This window comes from Kogia breviceps, chromosome 6 (genome assembly GCF_026419965.1).
Source record: "Kogia breviceps isolate mKogBre1 chromosome 6, mKogBre1 haplotype 1, whole genome shotgun sequence".
In the NCBI taxonomy this organism is placed as follows: Eukaryota; Metazoa; Chordata; class Mammalia; order Artiodactyla; family Physeteridae; genus Kogia; species Kogia breviceps.
In genome coordinates this window covers 111,654,458-111,670,438 of record NC_081315.1, presented here as the reverse complement: position 1 = coordinate 111,670,438, position 15,981 = coordinate 111,654,458, and the positions used below count along the sequence as shown (strand labels likewise).

Below are 15,981 nucleotides of genomic sequence, written 5' to 3'. Positions count from 1 at the left end.
TCCCAATGCAGGGGGCCTGGGTTCAATCCCTGGTCAGGGAACTAGATCCCACATGCGTGCTGCAACTAAGAGTCGTCCTGCCACAACTAAAGAGCCAACTAAGGAGCACATGTGCCACAACTAAGGAGGCTGCCTGCCACAACCCAGGCCTGGTGCAACCAAATAAATAAATAAATAAATAAAATATAAAGGAAAAAAAAAATAAAAAATAAAAGGCACTGAACGGCAAGGGCGAGGGGACATGGATGAAGCTGCTAGAATCCCCATTGCCTGGTACAGAGCCTGGCGCGCTTAGAAGGCACTCAGTAACTGTGTGAAGGAATGAATGAGCCCCCAGCCAGAGGATGGGCAGACAGAGGAAGGAAAGCAGGGCACAGTCCTAGGGTGAGAAGGCATTTCTGGGACTGAGCACTCTGGTAGGTTGTTTGTTCCTTCAGGGCCATGGAGGCTGCAGCTGCTGTGACTCTGTCACCCAGAGGTCCAGCAACTTGAAAGGAACATCTATCATCTTTGTGCCTCACCGTACAGTGAGGAAACCGAGGCCCGTGAAGCTAAACAGCCTGCTTCACATGGCCGAGTGTAGGCTGGACCTGGCTTCCCAGGACCACCCCGCCACCCTCTCTGGAGGCTGGCAGTCCGGTCCCATTGTTCATTTTGTTTCTGCTTCCTGGAGAAGAGAGTTGTTATTTCAAAGTGAGGTCAGCCCACAGTCTCCTTGGCAGGCAGAAGTGAGGAAAAGAAAAATGGCCCATCTAGTAAGACATTCTACTTACTCTCCCAAAGCTGTTATCAATCTCAGAAGAACAAAACTCACCCTGCTACTTCGATGGAAGAGCAGGATTCATTTCTTGGAGATTAAAGGCTGATTGTTACAACCAAGGGAGGAAAGCAAAGTGTGAATTTGATTTAAGGTCTGAAGCCTCTTATATAATTTTTTTTTCCGGCATCACAAAACGAACTGTCTTCACATTAAAAAAATATTTTTCCATTGTGGTAGTGACCAAGGAGACAACATGCCGTAAACAGAAGGCAGCCTTTAGAGTTAGATAGACTTTGGGTCAAAAACCAAGCAGGCTCTTTATGAGCTGTGTGAACTCAGATAATGTCATTTCATCTCTCTGAGCTGCAGTTCCATATACGTAAAGTGGGAGCATCAACACTGACTTTATCTCTGATGTCACTTCCATGTGACAACTCTATAGTCTGATTAGAAACCAGCCAGATCCATGATGTTGAAGTCCATCTGCCAACTGTAATTTTCCTCTGCATGATAATGATGGTGGTGATGATGGTGAAATATTTTTATTACGTCTTTATAGTTATAAAGGTCTTTCCATCCATTGCTCTGCTTTATCCACACAACAAGCCTGTGCAGGGCTACCAGAATTATCCCACTTCTCTGATGAGAAAATGAGGCTCTAGGAAGTGCAATGTCTTGCCTGAGTCTTACCAGCTCCCAAGTGGTGGGGCCAGCTAGGTCCTCTGACCTTCCCTCATGACTTTTCCAGCATGTGACATTCACAAGAAGGCCTACTCAATTATGGTTTCTGAAATTCTCCTGAAGGTTCAGCATCATGAGACCAAGCTGGAGCGCTCCCAGTTCACCTCAGCTGATGGTGTGAATGAAGATCTCGCTTTAAATGACCAAATGATAGACATTCTGTCTTCAGAGGACTCCGGGAGCATGCTTCAAGCCTTAGAAGAGTAAGAATTCTAAATCACATTATACTTCCATTGATATGATGAATGTTTTACCTATAGCAGCATGAGAGCAAACACTGAGTGTATTTCATTCATTAATTCATCCTATTAATCATTAATTTGTCATTCAGTAGTCATAATCAAGCAACTGCCATGCCCTGAACACTATGCTTGGTATTTGAGAAAAGAGATAAGACATAGGTTGAGCTGTGAGGCAGTCTGACCTAGTGGGAAGACAAACACAGAAACGGAAGTGACCATAAAAGTTTGATGAGTATCATGCTCAGATCGGGGCTAGCTGAGCCCAGAAGAAAAAGTAATTACCTCTGAGCGGGTCATGGAGATGCTTCCCAGAGGAAGAGAGATTTTACCTGATTCTTGAAGCACAGGCAGAAGTTTTTCAAGTAGATGAAGGGAGGAGAGGTTTTTCAGGCAGAGGAAAGAGAGGACAGATGCCAAGATAGGAAGTGAACAAGATATGTACATTTGGTGAAGTGGAAGGAGCTCAGTATGATTGATGTGTGGATTGGAGTATTGAGTAGTGTATTGAAGGAGAGGAAGTAACACCTTGAGAGAGAGGCCAGACCAGGTGATGTGATTGTTGGCTAAACTGAATTCTGTTCTTTTTATTTTTTATTTTATTTTAAATTTTTGTCTATTTATCTATCTATAATTTACTTTTAAGGACAGAACCTGAGTATCTTTATTTTATTTTATTACTTATTGAGGCAATGTTGGTTTATAACATTATATATTTCACATGTACAACATTAAATATTTCTACTTCTGTATACCCTGCAGTATGTTCACCACCAAAAATTTAGTCTTCATCCATCACCATACAGTTGATCCCCTTTACCCATTTTGCCCTCTCCCACCATTCCTCTGTGATAACCACTATTCTGATCTCTGTATATACGTGTTTGATTTTGTTCATTTATTTTGTGTTTTTGTTTGTTTATTTTCTATTTCCACATATGACTGAAATCATATGATATTTTCTTTCTCCACCTGACTTATTTCACTTACATAATACCCTTAAGGTCCATCTATGTTGTTGCAAATGGCAAGATTTCATCTTTTGATGGCTGAGTAATATTCCATACACATATCACATCTTTATCTATTCATCTGTTAATGGGCACTTAGGTTGCTTCCATATTTTGGCAATTGCAGTGATGCAATGAGCATAGTAGTGAATGTATTTTTTCAAATTAATGTTTTCATACTCTTTGGATAAATACCCAGAAGTGGGATAGCTGGATTATATAGTGGTTCTGTTCTTAGTTTTTTTGAGGAATCTCCATACTGTTTTCCATAATGGCTGCACCAATTTACATTCCCACCAACACTTGTTATTTCTTGCCTTTTTTTTTGCGTTACGCGGGCCTCTCACTGTTGTGGCCTCTCCCATTGCAGAGCACAGGCTCCGGACACGCAGGCTCAGCGGCCATGGCTCACGGGCCCAGCCGCTCCACAGCATGTGGAATCTTCCTGGACCGGGCCACGAACCCGTGTCCCCTGCATTGGCAGGTGGACTCTCAACCACTGCGCCACCAGGGAAGTCCTTGCCTTTTTGATAATAGTCATTCCAACAGGTGTGAGGTGATATCTCATTGTGGTTTTAATTTGCATTTCCCTAATAATTCGTGCTATTGTTTTCATGTGCCTGTTAGCCATCTGTATGTCTTCTTGAAAAAATGTCTATTCAACTCCACCCATTTTTCAATTGGGTTGTTTTGTTGTTGAGTTTTATCTGTTCTTTATATATTTTGGATATTACTACTTATCAGATACATTGTTTACAAATATCTTCTCCCATTTGGTAGGTTGTCTTTTGGTTTTGCTGATAGTTTCATTTCCTTTGCTGTGCAGAATCTTTTTAGTTTGATGTAGTCCCATTTGTTTATTTTTGCTTTTGATTCCTTTGCCTGAGGAGACATATCTGGAAAGATATTGTTAAGACCCATGACCAAGAGCGTACCACCTATGTTTTCTTCTAGGAGTTTTATGGTTTCAGGTTTTACATTTAAGTCTTCAATCCATTTTGAATTGACTTTGGTGTATGATATGAGATAGTGATCTAGTTTCTTTCTTTTTTTTTTGCATGTGGTTGTCCAGCTTTCCCAGCACCATTTATTGAAGAGACTGTCCTTTATCCATTGTATGTTCTTTGCTCCTTTGTTGTAAATTAATTGTCCATATATGCATGGGTTTATTTCTGGGCTCTCAATTCTGTTCCATTGATCTATGTATCTGTTTTTGTGCCAGTACCACACTGTTTTGATTACTGTGGCTTTGTAATATAGTTTGAAATCAGGGCATGTGATACCTCCAGCTTTGTTCTTTTTTCTCAGGATTGCTTTGGCTATTCAGGGTTTTTTGTGGTTCCACATAAATTTTAGAATTTTTGTTCTATTTCTGTGAAAAATGTCCTTGAGATTTTGATAGAGATTGCATTGAATCTGTAGATTACTTTAGGTAATATGGATGCTTTAACAATGTCATTCTTCCAATCCACTAGCATGGAATATCTTTCCATTTATTTGTGCCTCCTTCAATTTCTTTCAACAGTGTTTTATAATTTTCAGTGTACATATTTTCACTTCTTTGGTTAAATTTATTCTTAGTTATTTTATATTTTTTGCTGTGATTGTAAATGGGATTTTTTTTCTTAATTTCTGTTTCTGGTAGCTCACTGTTAGCATATAGAAATGCAACAGATTTTTGTATGTTGATTTTGTACCCTGCAATTTTATGTGTTTGTTTATTATTTCTTTTAGTTTTTTGGTGGAGTCTTTAGGGTTTTCTATGTATAAAATTATGTCATCTGCAAATAGTGACAGCTTTACTACTTTCTTTCCAATTTGGATAACTTTAGTTTTTTTCTTCCCTAATTATTCTGGCTAGGACTTCCAATACTGTGCAAAATAATTTCTCCCTTTAGGTCTGTTAATAATTGTTTTATATATTTTGGTGCTCCAATGTTAGGTGCATATACATTAATAACTGTTATGTCTTCTTAGTGAATTTTCCCCTTTATAATTATATACTGTTCATTTTTGTCTCTTGTTACCTTTTGGGGTTGAAGTTTATTTTGTCTGATATGAGTATTGGCTACACCCCATTTTTTGGCTGTCATTTGCTTGAAGTATCATCTTCCATCCCTTCACTTTGAACATGTGTTTGTCTTTAGAGCTGAGATGGGTCTCCTGGAGGTAGCATGTAGTTGGGTCTTGTTTTTTAATCCATCCAACCACTCCATGTCTTTTGATGGGTGAATTCAGTCCATTTACATTTAAGGTTATTGTTGATAGATGAGGACTTAGTACTGCCATTTTATCTTTTGTTTCTGGTTGCTCTGTCTCTCCACTGTTTTCTTTCCCCCTGTGTTTCTGTCTGCCATTTTGATTTGGTGGTTTTCTCTGATGTTTTTCTCAGTTTCCTCTTTTTATGTTTCATGTCTCTGCCCTAGATTTATATAAAACTTTTCATAAATAAAATAATTCTTTTTATGCTGATAGCATCTTATCTTCGTTCAACTCTATGGATTCCATCTTTTTCCTCTTCCCCTTTTATGCTTTTGTTTTCTCAAATTATCCATTTTTATGTTGTGAGTTACCAAACTGAAGTAGTTATCATTATTTTTTCTGCTTTTTCCCCTCCTTTAACCTTTATGCTATGATAAAATATTTTAAAACCTATTCTGGGAAAGAGTAACAATTTTCTGATTCTGTTTATCACCTTACTCAGACTTTTGGGTACTTTGCCTTTTTGTTTCTGATCAAAGGGCTCCTTTCAACATTTCTTGTAAGACAGGTCTAGTGGTGATGAACTCCCTCAGCTATTGTTGTCTGGGAAAACCTTTATTTCTCCTTCATATCTGAAAGATAAATTTGCTGGATAGAATATTATTGGGTGACAGTTTTTATCTTTCAGTATTTTGAGAATGTCATTCTGCTCCCTCCTGGCCTATAAAGCTTCTGTGGAGAAATCTGGTGATAGCCTAATGGTGATTCCTTTGTAGGAACCTTTTTCTCTGGCTGCCTTTAAAATTCTTTCCTTGTCATTGACTTTTGACAATTTTAGTATAGTGTGTCTTGGAGAAGGTCTTTTTGCCTTAGGTAATTAGGTGTTCTCTTAGCTTCATAGTCTTTTATATCCAGTTCCTTTCCCAGCTTTGTGAATTCTGTTATCAGTTCTTTAAATAAACTCTCTGTTCTTTTCTCCCTCTCTTCCCTGGGATACTCATTGCCTTAATGTTACCCTTCCTAAATGAGTTGAATAGCTCTCATAGAATTTCCCTGTATTTTTTTTTTTTTTTTTGCGGTACACGGGCCTCTCACTGCTGCGGCCCCTCCCGTTGTGAAGCACAGGCTCCGGACGCGCAGGCCCAGCGGCCATGGCTCACGGGCCCAGCCACTCCACGGCATGTGGGATCGTCCCAGACCGGGGCACGAACCCGTGTCCCCTGCATCGGCAGGCGGACCCTCAACCACTGCGCCACCAAGGAAGCCCTAGATTTCTATTTTTGAGCTCACTAATTCTCTCCTCTATATGGGCTGCTCTATTTCCAAAACTTTCTAATGCATTATTTACCTTGTTTATGGGTTCTTCAGCTCCAGAATTTCTGTTTGATTCTTTTTATGAGTTTCAATTTCTTTGGTAAAGCATTCCTTCTATTCATTAATTTTATTTCTCAGCCCATTGAACTGCCTTTCTGAGTTTTCTTATAGCTCACTGAGTCTCTTCATGACAGCTATTTTGAATTCTTTATATGTTAGATCCCAGTATTGCATGACTTTAAGTTTGGTTTGGAGATTGTCATTTTCTTTTTGTGGTGCAGTGTTACTGTGGTTCTTCATGGTGCTTGATGAGTTGTTCCTCTGCCAGTGCATTTGAAGTAGCAAACACCTTTGTGCTTGATTCTGAGCTGCCTCTAGCTATATCTGAGAGTTGGCACTTTTCATCCTCCACTGCCTCTGTCAGAGGGGTGGCTCCATGTCTTTATTATCATTTCTTGTGTCTCCGGGTTTGTTGGTGGCTTCCTGTTGCCACTGTCACTGGCATTGCTACCTGGGGCACCAGTATGAAAGGCTTTTCTGCCGCGTCTGGGAATCCTTGAGTTGCAGGCTCTGCCACCACAAGGGGTAGTGGAGGGGAGCTGGATTCACACAGGCACCTCTGCCTTGTCCAGTGTTGCACAGTTCATGTGCTCTGCTGCTGGGGGTTAGGGGGTTGAGGGGTCAGAGTCATGGGTACCTCGGTGGCTGCAGGGACAGGGTCCCAGACTCCACTGCCACTGCTGCCCACTTATCTACGGCCATGGGCGCTGCTGCGGCCAGGATGTCAGTCTTGTGTGCTGCTTCCCCCTGCTGCTACTGGGATCTTTGGGGCTGTGGGTTCATCTGCCATTGCTTGGGGGGGCCAGGACTGCAGGCACCAGTCCTGCTCTTCCCCCAGTTCTGCCCCCTCTGTGTGTTCCAGTCTACTCACCTTTAGATGTACAAATGTGTGGAATTCTCTGGCATCCTGTCAGGCAGAGACACCTTTGTTGCATTGTGGGTGCTTTACTGGTTACTGATTGAAGGGGAGACAAAGAGAGTGTCTCACTCCACCATGATGCTGATGTCCTCCAGTACACCCTTTTCTTTTTATTTATTTAACAAATACTTATAATGTTCTATGTATGAGTAATAGAACGTAGAGCCAGACATAGTTCTAAGAACTTTGCAAATATGTATAATCCTCTCAACAACCCTAGAAGCAGGCATTGATGTTTTTACCATCTTACAGCTGAGGACTTAAGGTTAAAAAGCTTGCCCTAGGGCACACACTAGTAAATGAGAGGGGCAGGTTTCAAACCCACTCACTGTGGCTCCAGGGTACATGCCCTTAATCAGGGTGCTGCACTGACCATGATTTCTCCTGGCCAGGCAATGGACACAGTCTGCTGGCTGACTGTCACTCAGTGAGTTTCATCAATTTGGCCTTTCCTTCTTTCACTTCACAGATATTGGCAGATGACTTCTTTATATGTTTCCTTTTTTCAGTTTTTGCTAAAATTCTCAGTCTTATCTTTTATTTCCTCAAACATATTAAGCATAATTATTAAGTCTCTGTCTGAAAACTTCATTATCTTTACCCCTGTCCTGTGTCTATTACCTCTTGTTCCTCTTAGTTTGTGATCCTATTTTCCTGTCTCCTTGTATGCCTAGGTAGTTTTGATTGTGTGCCAGACATCGTAAATGAAAATGGAGAAGACAGTTTGAGGACTAGGATGATGTTATCTTCCTCCAGGCAACTAAGGGTTTTCTTATGGATTACCTCAATCTAATCAGAAATTGAGTTCATTCGAAGCTGGGCTTCATTTCCTCCAAGGGCTGATCCGTTTCAGGTGTCCTTTACTACTAAGGTATGAATACCAACCAAAAGACCAAGGGATTTTATCATGGTGACATCTTCTCAGCAGTCTTTGGACTCCAGTTTTCATCATCAGAAATTCCGCTCAGCTTTTCAGCCCCTGGCCTGCCTCTTCTAGAACCACAAGATGCTCTTAGGAACACAGTGACCCCAAATATGGGACTTCTAGAACCACAAGATGCTCTTAGGAACACAGTGACCCCAAATATGGGACTGCCATCTCTGAGCTTCCTTATTCTCCTAGATCTTAGCCTCATATTTATTCACTGCCTTGTTAGCTCTCAGATGCTTTCAAACATTTTGTTTTTGTCCAACTTTTCTAACTGTTTTCAGTGGTATAGTTTGTCAAAATTACCTAGACCACCATTAATAGGAACAGAAGCCTTCTTCTTTTTTTTTTTTTTTTTTTTTTTTCGCGGTACGCGGGCCTCTCGCTGTTGTGGTCTCTCCCATTGGGGAGCACAGGCTCCGGACGAGCAGGCTCAGCGGCCATGGGCCCAGCCACTCCATGGCATGTGGGATCTTCCCGGACCAGGGCACGAACCTGTGTCCCCTGCATCGGCAGGCAGACTCTCAACCACTGCGCCACCAGGGAAGCCCCAGAACCCTTCTTTGTGTAAACCATACTCTGGGCAATGAACCAGATACAGTCCCTGTTACCAGTGGCAGCCTAGGAGGGAGATTGACGCGGAAACAGACAAGGCTCAAAATAGCATAGAGCAATAGGACCATTGAGTGCATTGGTTAAGACCATGGTCCCTGGAGTTAGGTCAGGTTTAAATCTGGGCTATATCCCCATGTGGCCTTGGTTTACTTACTTAAGTGATGGCGTAGGATGGAGAAGAGGAGCTGGGTCACAGAGATCTCTGGATGTCAGGGCTCCATAGTAGGCATTGGAGACCCAGGCAATGGTTTATTAACATGGGTAGATTTTGTTTTAAAAGACTACTCTGAATGCAGGTGGCAAATGGCTTAGAGGGGAGAGTGAGGGAGACTGAGGTATGATGTCAGGTGGGAACGGTAGACTTGAAGAGGAGAGGGTCAAGTGGGAAGAGCCTACAGAACTGGGTAACTTGCTGTTACCTTACTGTGTATGTATGCACAGGGTGGGTGCAGTTTGGACATTGAAGGGGAGGGAAAATTTTTGGATGACTCCCCAGGGTTCTGGGTTTTGTTTGTTAGTTTATTTATGTATTTGTGTTTGAGGGGGAGGGGGAGACCACCCAACAGTTCCAGCTGCCCAGTAGATCCAGAGGCTGCAGAAGTGTCCAGGAGATTGGAGGAAGGAGAGGGGTTCACTTTCGGGACAGTAGTTAGATGCTGAATCTGGGGCAGAGGTCTTTGGAAGATCTATGTATGCCAAATATACCATCTGAAGAGATTGGATTCTCATTTGGTTTTATCAGCTTTTAATTTTCTTCTTTCTTTGCTTTCTTGTTATACTGCTGATTATTAATACTGGGACCATATGGGAACTCTTCAAACTGGATTCCATGTACAGCAAACTTTTTCTGAGTCTAGAGTCAAGAGACATAGCTTCATCTGCCCATTTTCCACTGGAGAGTAATTTCTATGAATTTTGAGTCATTACCATACTGATAAGTTATAATGCCTTATATTCTTGTATAATAACTCATATTTGGGTAGTGTATAAAAATGTACAGTCTCGGGGCTTCCCTGGTGGCGCAGTGGTTGAGAGTCCACCTGCCGATGCGGGGGACGTGGGTTCATGCCCCGGTCCGGGAAGATCCCACATGCCGCGGAGCGGCTGGGCCCGTGAGCCGTGGCCGCTGAGCCTGCGCGTCCGGAGCCTGTGCTCCACAACGGAAGAGGCCACAACAGTGAGAGGCCCGCGTACCGCAAAAAACAAACAACAACAACAACAACAAATGTACAGTCTCTTTCCCAGGCCTTAGTTAATTCAGTCCTCATACTGATGCTCTTTAGGGCATCTTATTTTCAGTAGTTGATAGTTGAAGAATCTGATGCATGGCTAAGTAAAGAGGTTTATCCATAGTCACACATCTAGTAAGTGACAGAACAGGTCTTGAGCTTTCTCAGAATTTAATATTGAGCACATGATACTTTACAAATATTCCTTGAGCCTCAGTTTCCTCATCTCTCATCTGGGGAAACCATAAGCTACTGCCCTGGGATACTGTGAAGTGTATTGATATGAAAGATACATGATGGTAGAGTTTTCACTGCAATGTTGCCTCTAAGCCTGGATCTAAGTTAGAGGGAGATTAGCAGATGCTGAAGAGAAGTGTTCAAGATGATCAGCACTTTCTTGAGTCTTTCTCAAGAACATTGCAGATAGAACCGAAAATGGAAGAGCTTGTTACTGAACCAAACTGGGGTCCACTCACCTGTTTGCAGTAAAGCCAGTCTACTGACACCTGCTTGTGGTGAAGGAAAATACAGCTTGATTGCAGAGCGCCAAGCAAGGAGTTCAGGGCAGCTAGTGCTTAAAACCCCAAACTCCTGGGTAGGTTTCTTCAAATAATTTTTTAAATTTTATTTTATTGAAGTATGGTTGATTTACAATGTTGTGTTAATTTCTACTGTACATCAGAGTGATTCAGTTATACATATATACATTCTTTTCCATATTCTTTTTCATTATGGTTTATCATTAGATACTGAATATAGTTCCCTGTGCTATACAGTGGCACCTTGTTGTTCATCCTTCTATATATAAAATAGTCTTCAGCAAAGCATTTAAAAAAAATTTTTCTTGGAGTATAGTTGCTTCACAATGTTGTATTAGTTCCTGCTGTACAGCAATGTGAATCAGTTATACATATACATATATTCACTCTTATTTAGATTTCCTTCCCCCTTAGGTCACCACAGAGCACTGAGTCAATCAGCAAGGCATTTTTAAAGGCCAGGTGAGGGAGGAGCATCCTAGGGTATGTGATCAGCTCCCACACAGTTCTCTGATTGGTTGATGGTGAGGTAACAGGGCGGAGTCACAAGAGTTAACGTTCGTTATCAATCCTCAGGCACCAGTAGGTCCGGGGGCTACATGCTCAAGTAGTTTATTTCTTCCATTTGGTAGGGGTTTTAGCATCTGTAAAACAGCTCAAGAAATGTGCATCCAGATACTGTTATCTGGGTCCTTCAGAGAGGAGTTACAGCAGAGGATATGGGGGAGGGGTCTGTCCCAGGAAGGCCCCATAGGGTCCTTCTCTGTTACAAGCTCAGAGGCAAAATTGAGCATCTGTGTGATCCTGTCTCCATGGAACCTGATGGTGAATAGACATGGACCCAAGATAGAATCGGAAACAGAGTGTGGCCTCCTCGTCTTTAGAGGGACCTCTTATTGGCCCGAGAAGAGAACTCTGTTGTGTCTGACTCACAGCACTTTGTGGGCTGAGGGTATTCTAAGCAGAGAGGGGCTTTCCTCCTGCTTGAAAGGCAGCTCCTTCCCAGCTGAGTGAGTGCCTCGGTGCAGGGCCAGGCCATCAGCTTCGTGAGTGCTGGGCTGACCTGGCACCCAGCTGGGAATCAGGCCTATTAATCCATTGCTGGGTGTCAGGGTTGTGCAGCCATTCAGTTGTGAGCCTTCATTTTAGCTTAATTCCCTCATCAGAATGCCAAGGGCAACAAATTAAAATTCTCCACACTGTCTGAGAGAGCTGAGGGAGGACAGGCAGTGGGGAGAAGGGGGGTGGTTACTGGCAGAGATTCATAAATATGCCTAATTATATTAAGTAGTACAAGCAGGTGATTATCGATGTATTTCGTAACTAAAAGTCTGTTTTCTTCCAAAACTTGAAAATGAGTAGAGTGAAATGATTTGGTTTGTGTGATCAGCACTTAGATATTTCATTTTGCAAGTAGATCAGACTCTGTCACCTTCTGACCTGGATAATTAATGAAGCCAAATCTAGTTTTTGTACCCTGACACCGAATTAAATCTTGGAGACGGAGTTTTGGGTGAAGTAGAAAAGAATAGCTTTATTTCTTTGCCAGGCAAAGGGGGCCACAGTGGGATATTGCCCTCAAAACTGTGTGTGCCAACCTGGAGCGGGTAGGGAGAAGTTTTATAGTAATCGGTCAAACAGGGCGTGATCAGCTTGTGGACATTCTTCTGATTGGTTGGTGGTGAGGTAAGTGGGAGTCAGCATCATCAACCTTCTGGTTCCAATGGGCCTGGGGTCTATGGGCTTGTGGGCAGCACACAGTTAACTTCTCACACCTGGTGGGGGTCTCAGTATCTGCAAAACAGCTCAAAGATATTGTTATGTGTATCCCTTGAGGGGGAACCAGCACCCTGCCCCAAGGCTGCACTATTTCTTCTCTGTTCCTCCCTTGTCTAGTATCCTCTCCCTTCCCTGATTAGCATCTGTGTGAACCTGCCCTTTGGTACTCAGGGAAGGTCATAGAGGCTGAAAGAAGCCTACTTCCTGTGATCAAGAAATGGGGGACACAGAAAGGCTTTTTGCCCAGGAGCCCTACAGGGTCTTGCTTGGTGTCATTAGTACTATAAAATAGGAAAGTATTGATCATCCCGGTTTTGTTTTAGATTCAAGAAGTGTTAGCCTATGAAAAGCTAACACTGAATACAGGGATAAAGTCTTCCTTTATCCGTATATTTGGAGATTATTCTCAGCTGCTGCAATTGGCTGATCCTGGTGTGTGAATGCAATAGGGATATTGGGGTTCACCAAGATTTTATTCTTGTAAATTACTTAGTAGCTCTGGACTTTTATATGTACTTCTCCTTGGGAACTGATCTTATTTTGTCTGAGGAGTGTATAACATTGATTATCAAGCATGACCTGAAATTCCTCACCTAGAGGACTAAATTTTCTCCTCCCTTCCTTCTCCCATCTCTCTGCCCTCCCTCCCCATCCTGACACTCAGTATTTATTGCATGCCAGTTCTGTTTAAAGCACTGTGATTGGACGCTCATTTGGGGACCTGGTGATTGCTTAAAAAATCATAACATTACCAATTACTTTTAATCTTTCCATCTTGATTTATGTCAGGCTTAGAAACTCCCAGAAAGAAAAATGTCACTCAGAATGTCAGGGGATTAATATGCATAGGAATCTGTGATAGTCTCCCCACTAAAAATAGAGTTTTTCTCCAGCAAATCATTTATCCCATTTGTAATTCTTACCTGAGGTTTAGCTGGGATTCTAAATATGCCTGTGATTTGATTGCCACCTTATTTCCCAGACCCATCAGAGCTGTAACTTTGCCCTATATTGCTGATTTATTTTTGACAAAGAGCATTTCCTTGGTTTGCTTGGTTGTTTATCTTTTACATTGTTTATTCATAGGCTGCCTCTTAACACAGAGCATTTGAGGAAGGAATACATCCTTTGATTTTTATCAGGCTCCCCAGCTATGGTTATAATGGAGGTGGCTCAGCCCCATGCATGCTGGGACAGGAGAAAGAAGGAAATGACCACGACGTGCTAGTCCTGGAAGCTTCTGGAAGCATAGTGTGCCCACAGGGTTTTAGCTCCAGCCTTGCTGTGGCTCTGACCACCACCAAGCATCTCACACCCTTGCCCTTACTTAATTCTGATAGCAACTCTAACAAAGAAAGCTGATGTTTGGGAAGGTTTATTGGTTTTGCCTGAGGTCACACCAGTGGTAATAGATTTTGTCCAGGCCTGAGTGCTTTCAAATCCACCGTTCTATTGACAGAACAGCGTTTTAAAGACTGAGCTTAGGTTTTTCTAGAGAGGCAAAGAAAAATAAGAGAAGATAGTAAGTCCAGATCTGTTTATTTCCTTTGTTATTAAAAGGAAGCTTATTGCTATCTTTCGATGCTACCAACATCACCTTCTAAACTGCCTCAAAATCATGTTTTGTGCTGAAATCCAAAGACCCTGTGGGGCTCCTGGCACAGAAGTCTTTATGTCCCGTTTCTTGACTCTAACCTCCATGACCTTCCCTGAGTTCCAAAGGGCAGATTCCAACAGTTGCTAATCCACAAAGGGAAGCAGTGCAAAGACGTTGGAGGGGCAGCTAAGAAACAATAGTGCAGCCTTGGGGCAGCGTCCTAGTTCCAACTCAAAGGATACACATAACAGTGCCTTTAAGCTCTTTAAGATGTCCACATGCTTCATAGGAGAAAGACCACCTGAGGCTACATTAAAGGAACCAGAGAAGCTCATGGAGAGGATTACCTGAGACCAGATTAGAGGTGCAGGCCAAGCATACATCCTAATCTTACCAGCAACCCCACCCTTGAACCATTGCTATAAAACTCCCCATCAAATCCTCCTGGGTTGGGACACATAGTTTTCAAGGTCAGGGACCTGCAGTGTTCCCCTTTGCCTGGCAAAACAATAAAGCTATTCTTTTCTACGTCGCCCCAAACTCTGTTTCCAAGACGATTTCACACCTGTGCTGAGAGGCTGAGCTTTGGGCATCAGTACCAAGTGGGTGTTCAGAGTATTTGTAAAACTGAGGCTTTTAAACACGTGTCTAGGCATACGTGGGAGATACTGCAGGTTCTGTTCCAGGCCAGCACAGTAAAGCGAGTTCCATGCATTTTTTGGTTTCCCAGTGCGTCTAAAAGTTATGTTTACCTTATACTGTAGTTTATTAAATGTGGAATAGCATTATGTCTAAGAAAACAATGTACATACCTTAATTTAAAAATACTTTATTGCCAAAAAATGCTTTTGATTTAAAGTGAGAGATGTGTAGCTTCCTTTCACTTGAACCCTTAGAGGCCATTGTGAGGCTGTTACCGAGTCCAAGCTTGCTCTGCTCACTGTACAACAGGCCAACAAATTGGAGACGAGGTGTTGAGGCGAGGAGCATGACTTTATTCGGAAAACCGGCAGACCGAGAAGATGGTGGACTAGGGTCCTCAAAAAAACCATTTTGTAGGGGTCTGGATGCCAGTTTCTCTTATAGAATCAGAGAGGGAGGTAAAGTAAAAGGGCAGAAGGAGAGGTGGAGAGGAAGTAAAGTAAAAAGGGCCATCAGTCTTGCAAAACATCTCCTGAAATGGCCAGCCTCAGGGAGGCAGGAGGGGGATGTGTTAATTTCTTCGTTCTTGCAGCCATCCACACCTGGGTAGGGTTCCCTGAAGCAGGCCATTATGTATGATTATAATAACAAAAGCAACGAAAAGCAAAGGCTAAAGTCGAAGAAAAGGATCCAAGGTGGAGTCAAAATTGGCTCTTCCCTGTTACAGGTTATTAATTCGCCTCATTTCAGTATTGTTGTGTCTCAGGGAACAGGGAGGCCCGCAGAGAGGGAGAGAGATGAGGGAATGGCCAGTCTGTGGAGCAGTCAGAACACACACGGTATTTATTGGTTAAGTTTGCCATCTTGTATGGGCGCCGTTCGTGGTGCCCCAAGACAATTACAATAGTATCATCAGAGATCACTGATCACAGGTCACCTTAGCAAATATAATAATGATGAAAAAATCGGACATATTGCGAGAATGCCAAAATGCGACACAGAGACAGGAAGTGAGCAAATGGTGTTAGAAAAATAGCACCGATAGACTTGCTCAACACAGGGTTGCCTCAAACCTTCAATTTGTAAAAAATACTGTAGCTGTGAAGCTCAATAAAGCAGAGCCCAATAAAACAAGGTCTGCCGGTATTGAGTAGTTTTTTATGTACCGACCATATGATGTTTTTTACAATCAGTGTTGGTTAATTTGATGGCAAAGATTAGAAGGTGCAAGGCTACTCAAACTAGAATCCCTAGGATGTAGGTCTGTCCCATGTCCATCCTACAGGTTCCATATATACTTGTGGAATTGAGGAATGGTGAGGGAGACTCAGCAGGACATGCTGATGAATTGAGAATGGGGTTTGAGGGAGAAAGAGCCATCAAGGCTGATGCCGAAGTTTGAGCCTG

General features: G+C 42.5%; 1 protein-coding gene across 5 annotated transcripts in view; it reads left to right on the top strand.

The window, feature by feature from the left end:
• EVC2 (EvC ciliary complex subunit 2) overlaps positions 1–15,981 on the top strand; it is a 148,919-nt gene that overhangs the window by 44,102 nt on the left and 88,836 nt on the right. For all 5 annotated transcript variants that reach the window (XR_010841121.1, XM_067036395.1, XM_067036394.1 and 2 more), the window contains one exon: positions 1,565–1,704. Coding sequence is in view for 4 of the 5 variants with exons in the window: in XM_067036395.1 (XP_066892496.1) it covers positions 1,565–1,704 (140 nt within the window). In the remaining variant the exon portion in view is untranslated. The remainder of the gene's footprint in view (positions 1–1,564; positions 1,705–15,981) is intronic.